Source organism: Papilio machaon, chromosome 7 (genome assembly GCF_912999745.1).
Source record: "Papilio machaon chromosome 7, ilPapMach1.1, whole genome shotgun sequence".
Taxonomy (NCBI): domain Eukaryota; kingdom Metazoa; phylum Arthropoda; class Insecta; order Lepidoptera; family Papilionidae; genus Papilio; species Papilio machaon.
Genome location: NC_059992.1, coordinates 4,300,374 through 4,325,783, shown reverse-complemented (window position 1 = coordinate 4,325,783; position 25,410 = coordinate 4,300,374). Strand labels below are relative to the sequence as shown.

The 25,410-nt window shown below is 34.3% G+C and overlaps 3 protein-coding genes across 5 annotated transcripts; all 3 read right to left on the bottom strand.

Annotated features, from left to right (window-relative positions):
- Positions 1-431: 431 nt before the first annotated feature.
- On the bottom strand, positions 432-10,674 carry LOC106715039 (striatin-3). Of its 2 annotated transcripts, none has more exons than XM_014508233.2 (9): positions 10,237-10,674; positions 8,764-9,012; positions 8,063-8,237; positions 7,220-7,402; positions 5,281-5,382; positions 2,803-2,993; positions 2,303-2,593; positions 1,948-2,214; positions 432-1,832 (listed from the first exon to the last, which is right to left on the bottom strand). In XM_014508233.2, exons 1-9 carry the CDS (start codon positions 10,453-10,455, stop codon positions 1,458-1,460), a joined length of 2,052 nt encoding a protein of 683 aa, XP_014363719.2. In that variant the 5' UTR covers positions 10,456-10,674; the 3' UTR covers positions 432-1,457. The 2 variants fall into 2 exon arrangements, with proteins under 2 accessions (XP_014363719.2, XP_014363720.2); XM_014508234.2 differs by having other exon boundaries at positions 5,281-5,325.
- A 1,048-nt stretch (positions 10,675-11,722) lies between these two features.
- Positions 11,723-13,717, bottom strand: LOC106714816 (serine/arginine-rich splicing factor 7-like). Of its 2 annotated transcripts, XR_001357182.2 has the most exons (5): positions 13,547-13,717; positions 13,277-13,464; positions 13,010-13,200; positions 12,563-12,799; positions 11,980-12,051 (listed from the first exon to the last, which is right to left on the bottom strand). XR_001357182.2 is itself a non-coding variant. In XM_014507932.2 (4 exons), exons 2-4 carry the CDS (start codon positions 13,451-13,453, stop codon positions 11,898-11,900), a joined length of 522 nt encoding a protein of 173 aa, XP_014363418.1. In that variant the 5' UTR covers positions 13,454-13,464; positions 13,547-13,716; the 3' UTR covers positions 11,723-11,897. The 2 variants fall into 2 exon arrangements, 1 of the variants encoding a protein (XP_014363418.1); XM_014507932.2 differs by lacking the exon at positions 12,563-12,799 and having other exon boundaries at positions 11,723-12,051; positions 13,547-13,716.
- A 3,996-nt stretch (positions 13,718-17,713) lies between these two features.
- On the bottom strand, positions 17,714-22,147 carry LOC106714800 (phosphatidylinositol 3-kinase regulatory subunit gamma). Its single transcript, XM_014507910.2, has 4 exons — positions 21,558-22,147; positions 20,490-21,188; positions 19,585-19,881; positions 17,714-18,471 (listed from the first exon to the last, which is right to left on the bottom strand). Exons 1-4 carry the CDS (start codon positions 21,635-21,637, stop codon positions 18,237-18,239), a joined length of 1,311 nt encoding a protein of 436 aa, XP_014363396.1. The 5' UTR covers positions 21,638-22,147; the 3' UTR covers positions 17,714-18,236.
- Between the last annotated feature and the right edge of the window lie 3,263 nt (positions 22,148-25,410).

The following is a 25,410-nucleotide window of genomic DNA, read 5'->3' as shown; positions in this document are numbered from 1 at the left end:
GTTTTATTCAGTACATATGAAAATTACAACGAAAATATTTTAATGTAAATCCAATTGATTTAAATAAAAATATATAAGAGCTAAAGAAACCATTTCATTCGTTCTCTGCATCAGCAAATAACTGCGTAACATCTAACTGTACAGTTACACACATAACGTATCAAAGAAACATCGCCATTGCATTCAGTATTTATTACAAACATCTGCTTACAGATTCATTTAGTCTGTTAATGTAAAACACCATGAAATTCTATGTAAACGAACGCTTATATAAGTGCTTCTGATTATAACTGTTAAGTGCAATTCAAGTTCAAGCAATATATAAATAACATGCAAATAATCTAAGTTTATAAATTCAAATTTGTACACAACTAAATTTTTTAAATATCCAGTTTAAAATACTATTAGCTGTATTCAAATTTAAAGTCCGTTTATTTTAGTTAATGTTCTTATATTTAATTTTATTATTAAATGATTTTTTTTGTAATTCTGGTTTCTTGTATTATATTGTCAGGCATTTATTTATAGGATGTTACAATAAAATGGAAAAAATTTCTTCCACACGCAAAATCAGATACAGGCATCAGTGAAAGATCGAACATTTTGGGAGAATTGTTTATGTTCGTTTACATAAAATTACATGACAAAGTGCACAGGGTTTGGAAACGAGCAATAATCTCACTTTATATAATAGAGTCGTGTGAAAAATTCGCAATAAAAACCTAAAATCCACATACTGAAAATCTAAAAATATATTATAATAGATTTCAAATGTCTATACATAGATGAGTTCACTACGCGCTCGCGACGAATAAACGCGTCCGAAACGTTTACAATGTTTAAATATGTTAAAAACGTACCGAAGGGACTAGACACGTGCTCCGAGACACGTGTTAGCTCGCCCGCGCTCCGTGCGACCCGCCGCTGCCTGCGCGAGGCACGCGCACCACGCTACTTCTGCCTGCGCGAGGCATGATTGTGACGTACTACAAGAGGCACGCGCACAACATTACTCCTGCCTTCTCGAAGCACAACCGTGACATGTTACAGGATGTAATGCTACTTTTACATGCCCGAGGCACGTGCTTCACAAGTGCCCCAACCTGGCATGTCGAGTCTAACTTCGATATAGTGGCAACCCTCCATATTCAAGCAATATACAGAATTAATAAATCCCACGGTATATTTGCTTAACCAAAGAACGTATCAATAATTGGTTTAAATATCAGAAAGTCCTAATCATTAAATGTTTTTAATAAAAACAAATAGTTCTTCCATTACACAAATTTCCAGACCGTATTCATTCAAACTACGAAAACTTTATTAACAGTAAAACTGTAGTCAAAAATAGAAAAACACAGGTATTTTGAATCCCTTTCGTTAGTAATTTGTCACGGCTGTGTTCGGGGTGCGGTGGTGGGGTGGTGCGGTGGTGTCGGGCTGGTGGCGACGTCCTCTCAGACGAAGACCTTGGCGAGGCCGTCGGCACCGGCGCTGGCGATGTAGGGGCGCAGCGGGTGGAAGGCCACGTCGAGGATGCTCTCGTCGAACTTCTTGCGGTGGGCGGTGATCTCCTGCACGCAGGTCTTGGTGTCGAGGTTCCAAAGGCGCACGGAGCAATCGTGCGAGCCGGACAGCAGGAAGAGGCCGTTGGGGTCCAGCGCGAGGCCGGTGACGGCGTCGAGGTGGGCCACCATGGCGTGCGCGCACCGCCCCGACCCCACGTCCCAGAACCTGATGTGGCGGTCCTCGTGCGCGCTCACCAGCAGCGGCAGCGTCGGGTGCGCGCGGATGCGGTTCGCGGGGCTGTCGCAAGCGATGCGCAGGAACGACTGAAACCACAGACATATATTTATAGGTATTATCATGTCGTGCTTCATTTTAATCGTGTAATGCAATTTTTTTATTTTTATATTGCGAAATTAGGAGTAAGAGCATTGTTTTTACCTGCGTGGTCTCGAGGTCGTAGAGCAGCATGGTGCCGTCGCGGTAGACTACGGCGGCGGCCGCCTCGCCGTCCGCAAAGTCCGCGGCGACGGCGGGTGCGGGCGCGTGCGGCGCGGCGATGGCGTCGTCGCGCAACGTACACAACAGAGGGCGCGCGGCACGGGGCGCCCACAGCCGCGCCGTGCCGTCCGCGGACGCCGACAGCAGCCGGCCGTGCGCGCACGCCAGCGACCACACCGCGTCCGTGTGCTCGCGCAGGACCGGACCCTGTAAACAAATTTACAATAGTAAGTTACATCTTTTCTTTGTATAAATAAACTTTAGAGATTAGGGAAGATAAAAATGTGATAGTTACCTGTACCGCGGGATCGTAGGGGTCGTAAGGGTCTGCGGTGGGCGGCGGCAGGTTCCAGACTCGGATAGTGCCGTCGAGGCCCCCGGAGAAGCACTCCTCGGAGCGCGGGAGGCCCATGGCGAGGCAGAGCACGGGCGCCGTGTGCGCGCGGAAGGTGTACAGGGGCTCCACGTCGAGGCCGGCAGACTTCTTGGCCTGCACGGTCCGCTGCAGGTTCCACAGCTTCAGCGTGTGATCCTCGGAGGCGGTCACTAAAGCAGCTTCGGTCGGGTGGAAAGCTAAAGCTCGAACCTAGAAACAGAGTCGAGAAAATTAATTTAAACATATTTTATAGAGCGTTTACCCTACACCTCCATCACATTTACCGTAGTCCCGAAAGATTTTGAATACCCTTAGGGAACTTTGTATGCCTTTAGTTTACTTTCAGTCGGGTCCCAGTAGATTCTCGACAGAAAAAGATAGTTCCTGATATGACGTCGCTGCAGTGCAACAAGTCTCACCCCGTCGAAGTGTGAGCGCAGTGTGTACTTGGCGTTCCAGGTCTTGCGGAAGGACTCCTTGTTGGCGCCGGCGACATCGTACGCCTCAGGCTCGTTGCTGACCGTCAGCTGCGCCAGCTCGCCCAGCGCCAGCGGCTTCTCGTCCGCCTCGCCGCCGCCCGCCGCCGCGGCCACGCCTCCGCCCACCACGCCTGCACACATACACACATTCAATACACGCAAAGCATGAAGGCAAATTTTTTGTATCTTTTCGGATACTGCAACAACTTTTACTTCCGCATATTTCCAAGCAGTATCGAAATGGTACAAAAGAGCACTAGTTTGAGATAAAAAGATTTCAAAAAACTATCTAATAACGGTTTACAATTACATTGCAGTTATTCATTTGTATGGAACACTGCTATTTTTAAACATTGTAAACACAGTAAAAACAGTGTATTTCGAGGTTCGAATGAAACGGCCTAATTAAAATGTCTACTTCCGAATAGATTTCGCTACAATGGCACAAATTAGAATTGTGGGTCCAAGCCAGAAACCATTATCATACTGTGATGATTGAGACCCTGTGGTCTAATAGTAAATGCTTCGGTATGCGACTAAGAAGTCGTGATTGGAATTGAATTCCAGATTTAGATTTTTTAACATCGTTTAATTATCTTATTTTTTGGGTGTGAGTGAAATATCATAAAATATGATAACACGAAAAATTTATGTGAACAATTTTTTAATACCTCGGTATAAAATAAATATTTTATTTAAAACAAAACTGTTTGTTTTTTAATTATGTCTTTTAATAAGAGGTAACTTATTTTGAAAAGGTTTATCGTAGCGTTACATAAAAAAAAACTTTTTCAATTTAACAGCACGGAACTATTCCATGAAATAAACCATTAATGTAAGCGCCTATTAATTCTATTTTTAAGTTGTGTTAATAATTACTCTCATGAAATAAACGCTTTGACATGGCTAATTACTCCGAGATGAATTATAACTTTATTACACTTTTTCTGTTCTGAACTATCGACAACTTTAGACAATACGATTACATAATTCTAAGATCCTAAGAAAATGTCAATTAAACATTGCATCTCGTCTGCACGTTTTTCATTTTTCTGATTTATTATTTTAAGTTCTCTAGCTCACTCTAGGTTTTTTTTTATAAGCATGCAGTAAAAGACCACCGCCATATTTAAAATATTCCCTGTTAAAAGTTCAGGATTTATTAATTAAATTGTGCATAGACTGCTTTAAAATAATTCCTTGACATTAATTAATCACTCAATAGGTTAGTACAGTCAGACCTGTTTCCTGTGCCTGAGTTCCCCCTATAACTAGATATCCTTGTTTTGGCGTATGTTAACAATTTGACATATTTGAAACTCCATTATACTTTTTTAAAGATCTTTGGAATGCATACCATCTCCACTTACTCCACGAAATTTATTGAATTAACAAGTAATAGACTCTCGTATTCAACTAAGCTTTATGGTAACATAACACTTTCCAGGAATCGTCATTACAACTTAACAATCACGATTATTAGTGGACGTAAAAAAGGTTGGCCTAAAAAAACAAACAAAATCATTAACCATACGAAATCCAAGTAATTTCATCAAGGATTAATTCTTAATGACTATAAAAGAATCGACGATGAAAATAAATAAAATAAACAGACAGATAAAATAAAACCAGAAACACATTAATCATTAGATAATTAACGTCTTTTCATACAGTAAGTAAAGGTACACTTTTATAATACAACAAAAGGGAAAAAAGGTAATCTAGATTGAATATAATTCTATTTATAATCTGACTCTCTCCGATCTAACACTGGAATATTGATTAAATAGCCTAGATAAGATTAAACAGGCCAGCCATCGATCATTTGTAGCTTTTAAAACTTTAAGAGCGATAAAAACAAAGTAAATTTTATTGCGTATCCGTTAATTAATTTATAAAACGCTCGTAGACAGTTCGCTGAGAATTAATTGAATACAGCTATGTACTTAGTACATTCATAAATATATTAAATACTATTGCTAATACTCTACTTCAATTCTCCCACTTTTCCCATAGGCCATAATAAAAAAAAACACATTTCACCTAAAGGGAAATCTTGCCGTTAAAAAACTTTAAAATATATTAATTTTATGTTTGAGATAATCTGGGTACGGATACTAAAATACTCTTTAGTTTGTGCGTCTCAAGAACCCGTAGTAATATAATCTAGTAAGTTTTTTTTAATCTTAATCAAATTTAAAATACTATATAAAGTAAATGAAATTACAAATTATACATCGCCCCCCCCCCCCTCTAGGTTTCAAACGGTCCCAAGGGGGCGTTGTCGCCCACTTTGAGAAACACTGTAACATATATACAAGCAAATGTAGAATGTCATGAATACTGTAAAAGTGTATGATGAGGTGACCAGACTAAGGTGTCATGTACCTGACAGAGAAGGTGGTAGGGTATACTCACCGACTGGACACTCATCGCCCTGTCCGCCGCCGTCGGCCTCGCTCTCTGCCAGCAAGTTGAGCACGTTTAAAACCTCCTCGGCTTCGTTGTCTACCTCCTCGCCTTGTTACGAGGATCAAAAGCGATATATAATAAATTAATTCAATAAACAAACATCACACACCCATCACCCGAGCGAAAAATACCGCCAACCACGAATAATTCGTTAAAAAAAAATTAAACCAATAAACAAATTCCGAAATTAAAAAAAACGCAAATGAATAAAAAAAACTAAACATCGTAGTCATTGTAATCATAGAATGTCCACTGGACGCCTTAACAGGAGAACATAGAACAGGTTACTTGTACCGAAACAGTTTCTATTATCATAAGAAAGATTATGTTAATTAGTAATACATTCGTTCGCACAAACCGACGACACTTTTATTAATATATGCATTGTGTTTTATAGTTTTGTAAGTTGAAGCTGAATAAAATAATTTTAATATTTTAATCCCTAACAATATTTACCAAACAAGTTATATCTTGCTATAGATGTATTAATACATAAATTTTAAAGTAAAATACTATACAAGTATTTTCACCATGTTTCCTTCATCGTAAATGCATAAATTGTAATTGAGAAATAACAAAACTTTTACTTCACAAATTAAAAAATGAGTATTCCTCGCTTTATATGCTCCCTTTCCCGTTCCCTAATATTTTTGTAACAAAACAATGATGAAAACTAACAACACTACGTCAATACGTTTTTGAATACAATGAAGGCATTATTCAGATGGATTACAATAACAGAAGCTTTTGTATAAAAAAATTGTACAAAATATTTTTCTATGTAAATCTTAAGTATTGATCTTGATCTTCAATCTTTTCAACAACCTAATTTTTCCGTACATTCTCAACTACTTTACAAGTACATGATAATTAATTAAACTTTCAGTTCATTAATCATCATAAACGGACATATAATTTTTATAAAATACCAGACAATCAACATCCAGATTTAGAAATAAATGCTGATTCAGTATAGAAAAAAAATGAATAAAAAAACTATGTATTAAAGCAAATTTGATAGTAAACATTATCATTTCACCATAGTTTTCATCATCATTCTGCTATTTGAAAAAAAAAATACAGAATTTTTGACAATGAAAATGTAAAATTTGCAACCAGTGGACATTTCGGTGCTCCAACAAAAGCATGTTTTACAATGTGCTTCTAGTTAGGAAATATTATCAAAAAATTCTTACACTTATTCCATGATTAGGCAAGGCTAGCTATAAGAAAAAAGTAATCGCCCAAAACACAAAAAAAAATGGAAAATTGTATTAATAACGGAAAATTTTCTCTGTATATTTTGGGTGTGTAATATTAGTACAATAAGCAAAGATTTAAATCAAATCAATTATTTCATGAGACTTGTATCACAATAAGAAGTAGATATGACAAAAATTGAGAGCATGTCACCAAATTTTCAACTAACTTCAGTTTAAATAACATACAATTAAAATCTCTGCTTATATTGTTTAAACATATATGAGAATGAACAAATCTTTAAAACATAAAGCGTTCCAAAAACAATAATTGAATATGATGGAAAATGTATTTTTCAATAGAACCAATTTATCTTTATAATTTATTTAAAGTAATTTTGTGCTATTGTTCTTTAAATTAATTGTTTATATTAAGTAATATGGAACAGGAAAAAGAGGCAATCACAACAGCCAATCTGCATATTCTACAATTATACACAATGTAATATTTGGTTGTATATCAAATAAGTACCAATATGTACAGTATTAGTCAACATAAAGTACTCGTTTTTTTGTAATTAGTCACAATACATTAAATTACAAATAGGAAAAAAAAAAGTTTTGTTCATTCTAAAATTATTATACCATAAAACAGTCACTATAAATCCTATATGAATTTTAAATACCTTGTTTAGGAGGTGCATGGTGTGGTTTATTTGCATCTAGATCATCTATCTCATCCATATCCATCTCCTGGTTTGCCAAGAACTCGAAGTTGGCGAATACTGCCGCCGTTTCTTGCACAGAGAGGCCCTCCTCATTGTAACCTCCACCCGTTGAACCACCACCTTTACGTTGCTCCTTACCCCCTAAACCATAAAACGTCATTGTAAAATATGTTTCAAAAATACTTTAAAAACACTAAAAAAAGATTTATAAACTATAAAAATTTAACACCTTCAGTGCCACTACGAGTTTTATGTATTAAAGTAAATACTAACACCGCATGGCCAGTCAGTGACACTGTACGTGTTAAGAACATCCATTACTCAGTACATCACAGAAAGGATAGAAGTGATAAGTTAATCGACAATGACACAACATTGCACTTTAATAATTTCAACGATTTATTTCATCATCATCATCAGCTCACTAAACATCCCCACCGAGGGGCTCGGAGCCTACCCTAAGTTAGGGGTGACTAGGCCATAGTCAACCACGCTGGCCAAGTACGGGTTCGTTGACTTCACTGATATCATTGAATTTCTTCTCAGATATGTGCAGGATGCATTACGATGTTTCCTTCACCGTAAGAAAATCGGATAAACATACATATGTAAATCGAAACTCGAAAAACACATTGGTACATGGCAGGATTCAAACCTGGAGGTTTGCAGATTGCAAGTCAAGTGCTTAATCCCTGAGCCACCAACACTGTACGATGATGAATGACGCTCTGACAATTTATTTATGAGATGTTATTTATTGAGATGATACATTTTTGAGTTTATAAATTCAATGTAACTTACCATAGTCATACTTGCGGATTAAGGAATTTATTGGTGAATCGCCGCATCTTTCGCGGAATTTGTTATCATTGTTTCTATAATTGGGGTCCTCTGCCTGTTCCTCATTGTTCAAGCCGAGCAGAGTCCGCACGCGGTTAGAGCGCACATCCAGGATCGTGTCTGTGTAGCCTATTTCCTATTACACATACCAATGAAATATTGTTAAGCTTGTAATTAAATCAGATTCATGTAATTCAGTCCAGTAAATTAGCAGATAATAAAATTTAATTTGTCATGTTTACTAAATGTGTTACTTCAAGGAACTAACATGACATAACAACAGTCAATTAAGTGTTATTTTGAATAAGAATAAAGACAAGCTAAATTAATAATTAGTCTTGTAGTCTTTGTTAAATCATCATCATAATCATTATCAGCCTGAATTTTTCCACTGCTGGACGTAGGCATGTTAAATCATATTTAAATAAAAATGAAATGATGGAAAAAATTAAGATAAATAGTACTAAATCAATATAAAATGTATCTCATTATTGAGTACTTTTGATAAAGACTTCCGACAGCCCACATCCTGTATCTAACAGTGTACTAATACAGACTGATGATCAAGATGATGAAGTGGCATAGGAAGATCATGTATCAGCTGCAATTTAATATTCTCTTTTATATTCTTATAGGTTATGGTTTGATTTGTTATGTTATACCTGGAGGTACTGTTTTATGAGTTGCCGCCCCTGTTTCCATTGTGCCTTCTCTGCAGGCTCAGGCTCCGCAGGCGGCTCCTCAGGTGGCGGGCGCACATCGCCCTGTTGTAATTCTACACCATATTTGAGCTTATGAAACTTTGCTCGCTCCTGTTTTAGTGCATACTCTAACATTTTAATCCGCCTTACGAGATCATTTTTCAGATTCTCTTGACCTTTCCTCTCTCCTTGAAGGAACGCAATCCTCGCCTGTGGAAACAATATTATTATAATACCAGAAAGTAAGAAACATGTAAAAAATGAAATGAAAATGAAAAACCTTTAATCCTTTGCATTAGCATCAGTGTTAATGTAATTTGGGGGAAATTGTAAGAAATAGTATAATATGGATACCTTATCTATACTAATATTATAAAGAGAAGATTTCATAGTTTGTTTGCAATGAATTGATTTGAAAGAGTCAGAAACCACTGAACAGATACAAAATGTTTTTGTCACTGTTGGGATGCTACACTATCCCCGAGTGAGATTGGCTCTATTTAATTTTAGAATTTTTGACATTCTACATGGTATCCATTCTTGTCAACATTTAGAAGATGTTTAAAACTCTGATTTAAATTTCTATTTAAATCACACCTTTGACCCCGAGCTAATATAAGAGTTAAACTTAAAGGATTAACAATTTGTACAATCTATGCTTAATATGTATTGAAATTCTATATCTCTATCTTATATAGCCTATCTTTAGTATGCATCTAATATGATCAAATTATACTATTCACGTAGGATATATAAGGATTTTTTGTAATCTTATAGGACTAACTAGAGCTTTGGTTTATATAAAGGTTAAATTTAATAGATCATATACTGTAATTCATGTTTGTTTCTGATTTTTCTTTAAATTTGCAATACTATTTGTGGAGTCATTATTTATTATTTTGTAACAAAAACCAAACAGTTAATTATAAGTATCAAGAATAAAATGCAACAAAATTGTAATAATCCACAATATTATATATATCAATATAATATTAACTAAATTATAATTATTAGTGTCTACTAACAAAATTGTAATTCTAAAGAGTGCTCATGTAATGAATAAATCTTATATGAATTAGTAGGGACATAGCCGAAACATGGTTATCAACTCATTATTCAAGTATGTATATAAAATAACATAACAAAAGTGTATAATATTTGTACATTCTATTATGTTTCGTTTGCTGAGACTCGCATTTTTAAACAAAAATAATTAACGCATGAGACATAATTTACAGCTAAAGAACGTGGGTATTATGTTTTATATAAATTTTCGTCCAATAACAAATTTGCAGCATAATAAAACACTTCACATCAAAGTAAATTGTAACAAAATTATTGAAGAAAACTGAAATAAAATTACACAAAGGAAAACTTTAAAGAATACAGGGGTTATTGATGGATATAAATAAATAGAAATTTATACATAATTACCTCAAATTCGGCTCTGTCCACCTCCCATTGTGATCTCTCGAGCTCGAATCTCGCCCATTCATGTTGGATAAAATGCAAAATGCCTGGTATTGAATACTGGACACTTTGGCTAGATTCTTCATTTTGTTTATTATTTACACTAACTCCGATTTGAGATCCCACTTGCCCTCCGTTATGATGAGACACGGAGCTATCATCCATGGCTGTGGGGATTTTCATGACATGGCCACCATTACCGTACTTGTCACAGACCTATCAAGAACTACAAAATTAACTACGCGAAATAAAATACTAACACTTCATGGTTATCTATAATCTAACAAATGTTCACGTAGGCGACATCGAAAATTCTTTTTTAATAACGAATTCAAGAATGACAAAAATTATTGCATGACGGAATACAAAAGTCGAAACGACGTCCGTCCGCTATACATTGCTTTTTTTCTTTTTAATATAATGAGTGTTGCCATTTTATTCGATTAATTTGCCATCCAATTTTTTTTTGGACACAGATTTAAAAAAATGCTTACTAAGAGAGGACAAATGTAATTTTTTTTTATCAGAATATTAGCATAAGAAATACTCAAATAAAGATATAACCATTTTATCTCACGAAGGAAGGTGTACAAAGCCCTTTTACCCATTGAGGGTCGGCACAGATATACTCTTTCAAACATCTGCAGCCAGATATGACATCTGAATTTTCTTCCTTCTTACGCATAAAGCGATATTTGGGAGAAATAGATAGGATGGGTAGAGAGAATAGCGGCTTAAAGACACTATCCTGAATGCCAAGCAGCGGGTTATGACAAAATCTCAACAGATTATACGTGATGAGTCATTGGACTCATTAGACGGTCTTTTGTTTTGTAACCGCCCCGGGTGCCATTGCTGCCACTGAGTAGAAAGTAATACTCACATATTGCCATATAACATGGCGTATGATAACATACCTGCCCCTATTCATAACAGCACCGAGCGGAAGAATTTCATGGCTACACTACTATTTCGGAGAGTAGTTTTTATTATTTAGGAACTAAGATGTATATAGCGGTGTGAAGTATATATCTATTCCCTGCACCCAAGGAATAAATATATAATTACAGCTTTTTAGGAATAGAAGGGGGCTATTACAAGTGCTATTTTTGTGTGTGCGTGCACGCACTGGTATGTCCAAATAAGTCGTTTTTTTAAGGATAATTTTTCTGTCCATTTTAATTTTTTTATTTTCTTAATAATATCAATATCGGCAATAGGTAACGCTATATTTTTTAGTACTTAAAAAACAACCCCATATAACTGTCACTGTCAGAAAATTGTTCACAAATTGACGTAAATAAGCAGGGAGGAGACTTTCAGTATGCAGTGGGTAAATAGTTGAAATACTAAAAATAGATTAACAGTTATTTCCTATTTACTGCTCTTTATAGTAAAAACTTCCATTTCTTTTGTTATGAGAATTAAGGTATAATGAAATAAAAGCAAATAATTGTTATGACAGTATATTGATTACACAATCAATATATCATTGTACCCTTAAAACACATCACATTTGAGAGACAGGAATGATGCAACATAGTCTGGATGGACACATAAATGTGATGTCCTATGAATAAAAAAAATTAAATCATTGGAATTATTAAACTATAATCGGTGGCAATTTAATTAGACTTTTTAGAATCTTTGGATGGAGAACGTGATCTGGAGCGGGACATCGACCTCCCCTTGGAGCGGGATCTCGAGCGGGAGCGGCTGCGCGAGCGGGAGCCAGAACGCGGCGAGCGGGAGCGCGTGCGGCGGCGGGAACGCGAACGACTGCAAACACACACAATAACTAATTACACACTAATCACAAATGTATTCTTAATATACTATAGTTGAGCTTGGATAATAAACAAAAATTCTGAAAAAAATTTGAATTCTGTCTATATAACTTAACAAAGTTATTTTCAAATTATAAATATACCTTATTTGATAATTTCATAACCATACAATACTATAAAGTAACTTTTGCTGTGACTGCGACTGACCAATAATTTTAGTACTTATACAAAAAATATTGTGTTGAATGAATTAATCATTCTGATTTTAAAAAATGAAGACGGCCCACAATTAAGATTTAAATCAAGTCAAATAAATCAAGATTTGAAGTAAAAAATCTTCCATACTCCAGACATTACCTCTTCATGACCCAATGTGCAAAACATCATGTACATTAATGAATTCTTCTTACTACACATACTTAACTGAATAATAACTGTAAAAAAATGATTATAACAACAGGCCTGCTCTGAACACAAATATGGGATATAAATGTGTAACTCACTGAGTGCACGCAGTGATTACATTAGACGTGTGTCGCGTCGATTGAACAAACATAATGCTCAATGTAGTTTTCAAAAAGTGAAGTGTGCACGTAGGCCGTCACTACGTAGTTCGCAGAGCGAAGTTACAGTTGTCAACATAAGCGGAGTTCACGCCGCGAAGTGTAAGCTACGTAGCGCAGACAATAAGAAGTGCAGACACTGAAGAGTTCGTTCTCGGCGCACAGGCCAATGATAACCTATAACATAGTTATCATTGGTTTACGTGAGTCCCAAACTTTGGAAATGGAATCTTTTATCTTACCACAATTTTATGTTTGTAAATATTACATCATGATATATGACAAAAACAAACTTGTGAAATAATAAACATTTACGAAAATCAAAGCCTCAAAGATTCCATACCAAATACACATACATTTATGTATAAATACTATGAGTGTAGTCACCTGCGGCGCCGGCGACGTGTACAATCCCGTGCATAATGACCACGGTCCCCACAGTCGTAGCAGCGATCGTCATAAGGACGCGGTGGAAGACGGGACCTAGGCGGCGGCCCGCGTCCGTACCCTCTACTTCCGTTGGACATTTCCACTCGAGCACGCCGGCCACAAATTGTTCGTCCATCTAAACCACGAATCTAAAACATTTCAAAAATTACAATTTTGTTTGCACTTACATGGAAATATACAAAAAAATACGGACTTGTCACTTACCGCATCCTCAGCGTCACGAGGATCTTCAAATTCTACAAATGCGAAGCCGGGGGGATTCCTCGCTACCCACACATTCCTCAGGGGACCGTAGTATGAAAAGGCATCCTCTAGTTCTGGTTTACTTGCATTGTTGCCTAAATCGCCAACGTAAACTTTGCAGTCACCGTAGCGCGACATTTTCTGTAAGCCTGTAAATAAAGCGAAATAGAAATAACCAATGCGGTTGAGATGGCGTATCTTGATGTCCTCATGTTTTAATTTTAATTTTACCAATGTGATGTTGTTTGGTTAATCCTCAACACATTTATTTCACATTTGTCACAAAATCCACTTAAATCAAATTAAATATAAAATTGAAAGCCTATATCTATACACGAAATTATTATGCACCGAACACCGACGCCAATGTCCACAAAATGGCGGAAGAGGATCGAAAATCGGAAAATTTCAATGTTGCAAATCCATAGATATAGAACGCTTTAACCATAGACATCTCAAGACGGAGCATTCGGAATACAAAAGTGATGTTCCGGACACGTTCTCGATAAATAAATAAATAGGCATTGGAAATTACAGCTTTTACTTTGTTCCGACTTCAAAGCGCTTGTTGAAATTCCTGACAGTTAATTCCAAATCTATTACTAGTTTGAATCGACACCACCCCTACCAACCACAACATTCAGCGCCGAATTGGCTACTATGATCAAATAGGCACAAAAATCCAAAGTTTGTAGCCTGTCGATGTGAATATTTTTATTTCTTAATTTTACTATAATTTAATTATACAACTAGCTTTTATCCGCGACTCCGTCCGCGCGGAATAAAAAAATAGAAAACGGGGTAAAAATTATCCTATGTCCGTTTCCTGGTTTGAAATTGGTGGGCAGGTAGCTTACCTGCCCACCAATTTTCAGTCAAATCGATTCAGCCGTTCTTGAGTTATAAATAGTGTAACTAACACGACTTTCTTTTATATATATAGATTAATATTGAAATTTTTAAACATCAATTAATAAGTTTATAACAGTCGGTGCGAGACGCGACGCGATCGCGAAGTCTTCGGATTAAACACTCGCCCTGAAGATGAACCCCCGATGGGTCCGAAAGTAGTCGGTGCCGTCACCGGACGATCAAACGTGAGTTAAGCCGTTTCTTAATTAATTAATTATGATGTCTCACGAAAGTTTAAACAAGTTTATAACAGCAATTAAACAAATTATTGTCTTTGTTAAAATGTTTATTCTCTCCTTTTTTATGATGGCTCCACATTAGTGGCGCGTAGCTCCGTGAACAAGGGTGAACGTGAATATGTATGGTTTTCGGGATCAAGCCTTGTTCTCCGATCAGAGTCGATACTTTGTCAAAGTATGGTTTCCGTCAGCGTCGTTCAGCTGGTGATCTTCTTGCGTACCTCACTCATCGATGGTCGGAGGCTATCGAGGGCAAGGGGGAGGCCCTGGCGGTTAGTTTGGACGTGGCCAGAGCCTTTGATCGGGTGTGGCACAAAGCACATCTTGCGAAGCTGCCTTGACTGCCCGAGAAACTATGCGCCTGGATTTCCAGCTTCTTGGAGGGTCGGAGCATCAAGGTCGTTGTTGACGGTGCATACTCTGACCCGAAACCAATCAACGCTGGTGTCCCACAGCCACATGGGCAGTCAGGAGGAGTCCAGTAGGTTTTTTTTGATACGTGACTGTTTTCGTTTCTTTAAACAATAAGCAGCTAGGAAAATAGCTGCAGCTGAAAATACACGACTGTCCATTACGAATACTCGCGGACTTATGATGGCTCAGCCTGCCTCGCGAGGCGGCCTCGGCCACGCGGAACAAAACTACTGAGGCTGCCGCAGGAGCCATCGCTCGCGATCCGGACACCGAGGCTGCCGCGTGAGCCTGTGCGCTAAGTGGGTACGCGGCTATTCACTTTAAAATAAAACAATATGCTATTATCGATATAGTACATTTTCGCTGTTTCAAGTTGAATGAATAAATGAGAACAATTATTTGGATAAATTGTTTATTAACACTTACTCTACTTTTACAATGTTATAAACATGACGGAAATGTATAAATGTTTTTACGGATCCAGGTATCGATGTACTCACTTTATGGAGATATTTATTTATTCTACATTACGTTTGTTATAAATCATCGAACAATTTAGGTAGATTAAATTATATTTGAGATCAATATTATATTATTTTCTACACAAGTTTAAGACATTTCGTTAATACACAATATATTTATTGTGCATAAAATTATATTAAACAAGCCAAAAAAATAGACGGCATTCACATGTCAAGATAACAGGCACAATAGGTTTATCAATTGAAACCAAATACATATTTATTGTCGAATGACACATTTTTTATATTTAAATGAATAATTAATCCAATTTGACCATTTTTTTTGTATCAAACACAAAGAGGGTTAATACCAGTTGCGTATAAAATTAATGATATGTTTGATGACAGATGTTTTACATTTATTAAATGAAATAAAAGTCTACATCCCACATTTTATTTTGCTTTTTTAATATTCATATGATTTTATATATATTTCTTAAAACCACAAGCAGTAGTAGGAAGGAAGATTACAAGTAAACTGAAAAACTGAGATTTTTATGGATTTAAAAAATAAAATGTGTTACCCGTTTTATAAACTTAATTTTGTTTTCTTTACATTAGTGAAATAAATATAAAAATAACTCCCATACAATAATCTCACTTAAAATTTAATATTATACATATTATTTTTATTTTATGAGAATATTACTAACTCTAGTGTAAAATTTAAAAAAAAAACGCCATCGCAAGCTCTCAGCTTATGTGAAACAGTATTTTTATATGTGTTACAAGCTTCTGAACTATATTAGTATTTATAGATAGGAAGTAAGGACAGTAAGCAAGTATTGCCATTTTTTCAGGGACGACGAATGGATTTGTTATACAGATTTCAAAATACTACACTTCATTTAAATTTTATTAAAATTAATTGTATTACTACAAAAAATACTGTTACTGTTTAGTTAAACACGTGTTTTAACCCTTTGACCACCGCCGATTTATATTATTGACGTCAACATGTCATGTTTCACCATAAATATGTATCACCACACTGCTTTCGCTTTATGTACTTCATTTTTTACTAGTAAAGATCGCATTTCGCAAGCCTACGCATAAATAATGTATCAATGACTGTGATTTGTCAAAAATTCACGCCGGACGGTAGTCACGGTATAAAAGGGATAATGTATGTTTAACCTAAACTGTGATTGAAACACTAAATTTTTTGAGGTAAGGATTACCTGGTAACCCTTAGGTTCAATTTACAAAAATCAGCGTATTTTTCATGACCATTAATTATAAAAAATACAAATGGCACATAATTTAAAATGACAATTGAATAACACATAGTACGTCACAACAATATTGCTAATTTAATTTTTCGAGTAATTTGAAAAAAAAAATAGAGATTATACATATATTAATTAATATAAAATTTTATTAAAATAAAAACGATTAAAAAATTTGTGATATTATTAGAATCATTTTACAATATTCGCAAAAAGTGTAGAGAGCACAGCTTTTTGTATACTTCAATTAATGTAATGTGTATTTCTGAATTTTAAAATTATCAAGCATTAAATGTGTAACACTGGAGAGAAATACCTTCATTCAATTTTGATAAAATATAAAAATTAAAATTATCAAATATTATCCGTCAATCACATATTAAAATAAAAAAGATGTAAGAATAATATCTAATTAATTAACGAGTATATTTTTAAATTAACATTTTAATGCTGTAAAATAGAAGACCTATGAATAAATATCATGACTGAGATTTAAATGTAAAGTATGTAAAGTGAGACAAAAGTCAGTGTGTAACGGAGCCGTAAAAATCAAAAGTTGAAGTAAATCCTACCATTGTGGTTTCTACAAAAAAAATAGGTGGCATGTAAAAAAGGTTCAAAACTGTAAACTTGTCAAATATAGACCTACTAGTATGATTTAAAATTACAGTTAACCATCATCTTTGAGCAAACCACAAATTCGGACCATACCTACACAACATTCCTGATTTAAAAAGGTTTATGTACACTATGTAGCACTATGTGCTAAAGCATATAAGGACTTATACATATAACTGAATTAATTCAAAAAGGAAACGAACTGGTAATCCCATTTAATTAGCTTGAATTTACAACATTAAAATTGAAGGATGCCGCTTCTATTGTACATTAGAGATCACTATTTGCCCATATGCAAGACACATGTATGTTATAATGCAGTAATTACCTCAATGTAAAACTTAAGAACTGTTTCAACTTTGTTGTAAAATGTAATTAGTACTTAAATAAATATATATCTATAATATTTATCATCACTTTGTACAATTTATCTTAGTCTATGCACACTACGATTATAAATACATATGTATCCGTACACTACAACTGATTTTAATGATACAATATAGTGCGTAAAGATTTCACAAAATTATACAAAACCACGCACAATTTACAAACTCGTAGTTCACAAACATCGATTCTCTTTCACAGATAGAAAATTACGTAAACCTAAAGAATTTCCCAAATAATCTTTAGCAAGTCAAAACGACTTGACATATCACAAATCTACAGGAAACTCAGGAATACTTACGTAAAAGCACTTACAATTTGTAACCTGTTTTAGTATTGCAAACACATTCTACTTTTTACTATACAAAAGGATGTGTATACTTGAAAACGCCCATTACAAGTTTCACTACGTTCCCTTGATCTTAGTGAAATACTAGGCTGAGACGATCTCAACAAACTAGGAAGAACAAACATACGCAAAAACACATTATAATACAAATTCCATTCACGTAATACTCATGGTTTTTTACACATTCAAATAATCACTGGATTGTTCATTGAAATATACACAGACTAGGTAGGTCAATTGAATCACAACATTTTAGGGCATCTGTATACGTTGCTTTCGTTGCCGTCTGTACGACTGGAGCTGTGTTTCCATTGGTTGCACTTCTTGCAATGGTGTTGTTTCTTGTTGGGGTGTTTCTTGTACCTGTTTCCTTTCAGGTTTTTTCACTAAGTGCGCATTGACCGGGTACTTTAGAACAGTTCGTAATTGGTCATTGTGCTCTTCTAATGAGTTGACGGCATAATGATGTACAAGTTCATTCAAAGTTCTGTAAATAAAATAAGGATATTTAATTACAATGTATTCATTAACACATCCAATGCCACTTAGTAATTTTAAGACAAAAATTAACTCGCCAGTTGAGTCGCTGGCAATGAATGTGTTAAATAAATATTTACAACACACCTTGTAGTATAAAACTTCATCATCAAGATCATCCATTAATTTTCTCTAAATATACTCAGGTCATCAGTTCCATTAGAACACTATGATGATGCCACACATTGTCAGTGTAAAGGACAAAAGCATTGACCAAAAAAACCTCAAGTTTTTTCTCCAGTTATATCATGTTTTGACTAACAATTTCACAACAATTACCTATATTGCCTAGTTATTATGGATATAAAGTTTTTAAAATTCCAAGCTAAAGCAAAATAAGAAAAAAAAAAGTATGTGAAGTCATAGGAAGAGACTAAAATGTAAAATGCAAGAGGACTGTTACCAAATCCTTGCTAATATTATAAATGTGAAAGTAACTCTATACGTCTGTTTCGCTTTCACGACAAAACTGAAGAAACAAAATGAAATTTGGTACATAGTCTGGAGCCTGAGAAAGGATATAGGCTACTTTTTAATGCGAAAAAAGGGTTGTAGGGAGTTGAATGTAGTGGTGGAAATTTATATAGAAGAATCGTCAATTTTTCAGTTAGAAGCTTGAAAGTTATTATATGTGTTCATTTGATATAAATAAATTACATACAAAGTTTGTAAATTTTTAACCCTAAAGGGTGTAAAATAACAATAGGGTGTAGGGGATGAAAGTTTGTATGGAAATATTTTGGTTTATGTTAATGTTTGGAAAGTTTAAAATGTTTTGTTGTAATGTTTATAATATGAATAACATTAAGTAAAATAATAATCATTAAAAATGCCACCTGAAGACATTACGAACGAAGGTCGCTTGGCGCTGGCTGGCTTGTTTTATATAATTTACATTTTTAATTTTATCAGAACAGGCTACATTATTATTTTCATACATGAATAGGCCCACTGCATCAATTTGTTGTATGAGGTATTTAAGCAATAAATTTTTAGTCATTGCTTTTTGTAAAAATAAAGCTATTAAAGTTGATTGTTAAGTCACTTGTCAAATAATACTTACTTATAAATATTGTAAGGTTCTGCAAATCCATATCCTCTTTCAGTCTTGAAAATTATGCAATGGTAGACCATATTATTACAACAAATAGATAATGCCAGTTGTCCCGTTGAATTAGGTCTTATTAAAAAAGTTCCTTGAGGTTTTCCTTCAAGCATTTTCTCAGCCATATCTCTTGTACAATTTTCCACCATCCAACTTATTGATTCATTGTGTGCATATAGTTTTTCAAGAATATGAATGTTGTTATTCTCTAAAGCTTGAATATATTCCTCGGTTTTACCTCTTCGTTTAAGCCACCTGAAAAATATAGATCAGTTAAATCTAAACCTTATCTACTAAAATAAGCAATATAAAATTACAAATTCCATTATATGATATATTCACATACCACAAACAATACCTATGGTGAAAAAAAGTAATGTACAATATAAAACGTGGCTATTAGAAGAATTCACATTCATGGATATGTCAATAAAATAAATTGAACATTGCACAATATTTTCATTTGTTGCTAAAAACTAAAAATCAAATAAGAATATTTTTTTTTACATTTCCATTCAAAGTATGTATGGTACTACATAATGATTTACAAGTTTTATCAAACATGTTATCAAATATGCTGTATGTCCTACTTGTGCCTTCTAGGTCAGAAAATTGACAAAGTAAAAACTACATAGTTCAATTTGATACTTATTTATCTACCTAAACATAATTATTATTATTTCCAATCATTAAAAATCCTGGAAACCTATTTATTCACTCATTATCCAACATTAGCAAATGGTAAAGTGGTTTTAAAAAGGAAGCAGTTATCAATTACAAAATATTAGGCTATTTCCCTAACATTTATATGAATAGCTTTTCCTTATTCTTATTTTGAAAAGGTAAAAAAAATACAAACTTACACTTTGTATCGGTCCTTTAATTTGTATAGATTAATGATTTCAGATTTTAATTTGGTTATTTCTCTTTCAAGCAACAGATTAGAATCAACAGTTTCTCTTAGTAAATTAAATAACTGTAACTTTGCTTGTTTCAAATTGTTCACTTGTGTTACTAACTGCTTGTTGTTTTCGATGAGGCCATTTTTCTCATGGGGTTGTGCTTCAGCATGCATTTTTTCTTGTAATTTTAAATGTTCTTCACAGACTTTGACAGCTTCACAAAAAGCATCATGAGATTGCCTTTTCATTTTAACTTTTTCTCTTAATTTCATATATGTATCAGATCTTTCATCATAATTCTTAGTCTTTAGCACAAACTCCTTATGAATCTCCTTGTACCTTGATTCAAGTGTTTCATCATTAATATTCTCAGCTCCATCATTCTCTTGTAGTCTTGACAATGGGTACATAAGTTTAATATCCAGACTGCTATTGCAATGTGCCAGGGAATATTCTTTGTAAAACTTGACCAAATCCACAACAGAGTTGAATTCAAAAGGTTCACAAAATCCATAACGACCTTCATGGTTGTAGATCTTTATTAATTTGTTTGTGCCTCCTTTTCTAACAGTTAATGTATATCCACTATCCTTGTTGGATGCATTGCGAACCAGAAATGTGCCATCACAGGTATCTCTAAGAATTTCATTTGCTTCATCTCTGAAAAATTATGATATGATATAAAATATTAAAAGATTTTTTTATTGTCCCCATGATGATGATGCAACATGCAATTATATGTATGTTCCAATAATGTAACAATTTTTCTTTACTCCTTATAATTTAATTTTATAGGATGTGAGTGATTTTTAGAAACATTAGTTTGAAATTGATACTAAAATAATTTTACTGAAAGTTAATTAAAAACCTAACTATTTATATCCAACCCGAGACAAGTATGTATTAATATAGAAAAGATAGCTATGATAGAAATATAAAGAAGAAAGTACTATAAATATGAATTTTACTAAAGTTGTGGTAAGTGAATGTTCGGCTTTTGAAAAAGTTTTATTTTATTATATTGAGTACCTTGTTATATCACCCCAGTACCATTCAGCATTCTCCAGACTCTCGTCAGCTGATTGTTGGTGCACTCCTATTTCCACCATTCTATTTGTAGTAACGATCGAAGCACAAGGAAAACACTACACCTAACAAACTAAGCCAAATACTTTAAATTGTAACTTCACATCTAAACTGATATATTTAAAAAATGGATGATTATTGTCGCTTCCGCCTGATGGAGGTTATGAAGTAAAAATACATTTTTTTTTTCAATAAAAATGATCCAAATTCATTAATAAAGGATCATAGTACACTATAGATACAGCGATCGGAAAATTTGAGCATTAATAAAAGTAATTGACACTGAAATATAGATTAAGGGATCACAAAGGAAACGAGCTAGTTACTTTTGACCGCAGTTTCTATGGCTGACAAGCACATAAGTAGATCACTATTGGAATCGAAAACATTTTTCCACGCACATTTTCATCTTTTACTTATTGTAATCTAATCGAACACTGAACAAATTCATTGTATAGCCGTATCATTATATTCTCATCTTTACACCTCTAAACGATAAAACACCATCCACCATAGATTGCGGTAAGCTAGGTAGAAAAGGAAACAGATACAACACATGCGAGTACGACCAGATGAACATAACGGTTTCATATAGAATTCCGTATAATTTTATTTTCCTGTCATAAGCTCATAAGTCGTTGAAACTAGTTAACAAAATCACGAAAACCACATTTTAGTATATTTTACGAATAAAAAATAAAAATATCGTACATGCTAACTCCTTGTTGGGAATTAATTGTAAATTAACTTTTGAACAAGAATGGAAACAGGAGGAATAAGGAATCCTAATTATTGTTACTTTCAAAGATGATAAAAAGGTAAGTATTAATATTTTAATCTACAATTCAACTATTTATAAATTTTAAGACAATTTAGATTAAGACAAAAAGATTAATAATCCAAAGATTTTTTGCTTGAAGTGTGCTTTTATCTTAAATTCTTGAACTTGTAACAATTAAATTAAATATTTAGTCAGTCATCAAATCATTTTTTTTAATGTTCTATTATTTACTTTATTCAAATAAAACATGAGATTTAATTAGCTAGTAAAGGGGCTTCGTAGCAATGGGACCATACTGCCCCATAATTCAAATATTTAAAACTAGCTTTTAGCCGTGACTCCGTCCGCGCGGAATAAAAAAGTTCCTATGTTCGTCTCCTAGTTCTAAGCTACCTGCCCACCAATTTTCAATCGAATCGATTCAGCCGTTCTTGAGTTATAAATAGTGTAACTAACACGACTTTCTTTTATACATATAGATGTGTAATTCTGTGTGGCTTTGCTGGGCTTCCCACTTGCCTGAACGATAAGAAATAGTTATGTCAAAATCTTTGATAACTTCACTTGACACAGCGACACCATTTTATAGACCGTAAAGGATATCTGGCCCGGTGGGCAAAGTTAAATTATGACAGCTCACTAGCGTTTTCCTATCAACGTCAAAAAATTAACAGTGTCCTAGGACCAAGTATTAGTCTATTCTTTATCTGAGACAGTGTCACAAGATACTTTTCGTACTGTGGGTCTAACAGGAATGTTTGTCACAATCGCTTTCGTATGGTTATCGTCAATTACGTCAAAATTGGTATGAGATTTTTAGTGTACATTACACCCGATAGAGGCTGCAAAAATTTTGAAACAAATTTTGTCAATGAAGACACGATGGCGATTGTTACAAATATTCGTGTTAGGCCCTCTGTTTCTGTCATGTCATGTTTTCCATTTTCTGACAAAACTAAGTGCGAAACCAACACCTTTCCCACCCTCTCCATCCAGATATCGTTGTTTGACTATAAGTATAAAAAATAAAATATTTTAAAAACAAAAAAAAACATGACAAGGCAGCTAAAGTGCACGGATCTTATGCACTTATTTGACATTGGCAGGAGGGCGCTAGTATGGGATCATCATTTAATTTGACCAATGCCCACCTCAATGATCTCTATAATTGGAGACGCGATTGTTTGGCAGTGGCTTTTGCTTCGTTTAGACTTAAACGCGCCTGTTGAATTTACTGACAGTTAATTCTATCTCTATTGTTAGTTCGGAATCAGGACTTCGGATCTACACCGCTGCTACCAACTGCGACCATCAGCGCCTCAGATGAAGAATTATATAGATATGACATGCGCGTTCACCCGTAAGGGACAGATAGAGAGTACTATAGACTATACCTATATATAAGTAAAAGGATTGGGGTTACCAGTTATTTGTTTTGTCCCGAAAATGAATAATTACGATATAATTTAATATAGACCAATTTATATATTCCCAATTAAATTGTAATTAATAAACGTAATAAATACAAAAAACAATGCGTAATTTTTACTTATGTGACTAAGATTACGTAAACAGATTTTTTTAGTAATACTTAGTCAGGTCATAAATTCTGTCACATGTTTAATATAAAATAATTGAAACAAGTTTATTCATTATGTGATCATTTATATACCAAAATGAACTTAACAAAACATAGATTCTTATGACACTAAAGTTTATTCAAAATGACATCCGTGATTTTGAATACAGGCCTTCAATCTGCTCGGCCAGTCGTCTATCACAGCACGAACGAGGTCCATGTCAATATCGGCGGCTGCCTTAATCAAGGATGTCTTGAGTGACTCCAAAAAAAGAATTTCCCGATATTTTTTTCCCGCGTACCGCTTCAACAAAGCGCGGCATCTCTTCAGTCTTAGGTCCATTAGACGAGCATTCAAACGATGTCCTATTTTTCTTCGATATGCACGAAGCCCTAAGTCTTCATAAAAAGCTACAAAAAACATTCCAATATTATAGTCATATAATTTTAAATTACTCTGTATATCATTACAGTGAACACTACATGTAAAACTACTTAATATTAAACTATTTTGATTGTAATTTCTAAGAAACAAAATTTACATGGGACAAATTAAAAAGCATACTCTTTAAAATCAACGGGATAAGAAAGTATCAAATATTTAAAAACACAGCATATACCAGAATTAAAAACTCCTTTTGAAATCTGTTGAAAATAGTATAAAAAATGTGAATTGTTTCATTTATATACATTATACATACTATAATTTATTTCCCCTAAATTCAGGGTAATTTTTACATCAAGATGGTGGTATTATTTTTACGGGTAATAACCAACCAATTTGAAAAGAAGTTTAATATGGCCGCTTGTTTCCCAGATCTACAGTATATTATTTGACACAAATGACATCTGCGTTTGGGCGCATAATGTTCGAAAAATACTATTTTATTTTAGCTGATTTTACCCGTATTTTAACATATTAGTTATTACAAAGACTGTAAAGAACAACTAGTTTGTATTTTCTTCCTTATTTTGTATGAATACATGTGAATAAGTGCGTAGTTTCAGTACTTACGATTGAAAGGTTATGTTTTTCTCTTTTCGCTGACTACGGCTTTTACAACCAACAATACAGCAGTATACCATGTTTTATACACTTGATCTCACTAAAACTGTAATATCAAAATATTTTTGCACAATTACAGCCACTAAGTACTCACAATTTTCGAAAAATAGCACGAATGTCAAACTTTGTTAGGGACAACCTAGGTTGTTTGTAGGGGACAACCTTTGTTCCAAACAAACCCCAAAGCCTGGTACGCAGAAAGGGACAGAAGATAGTTATCCCCGTCTTTGTCACGTCACAGGAATTGGGTATAACTGTATCTCTCTCACAAACGGTATTATTATTACCGTGTCATAGACTTGATCAGCGCCAAAATAGGCGAAAATCAAATAGGCACAAAATACCACGGCTTATAGCCTGTTCATGAATG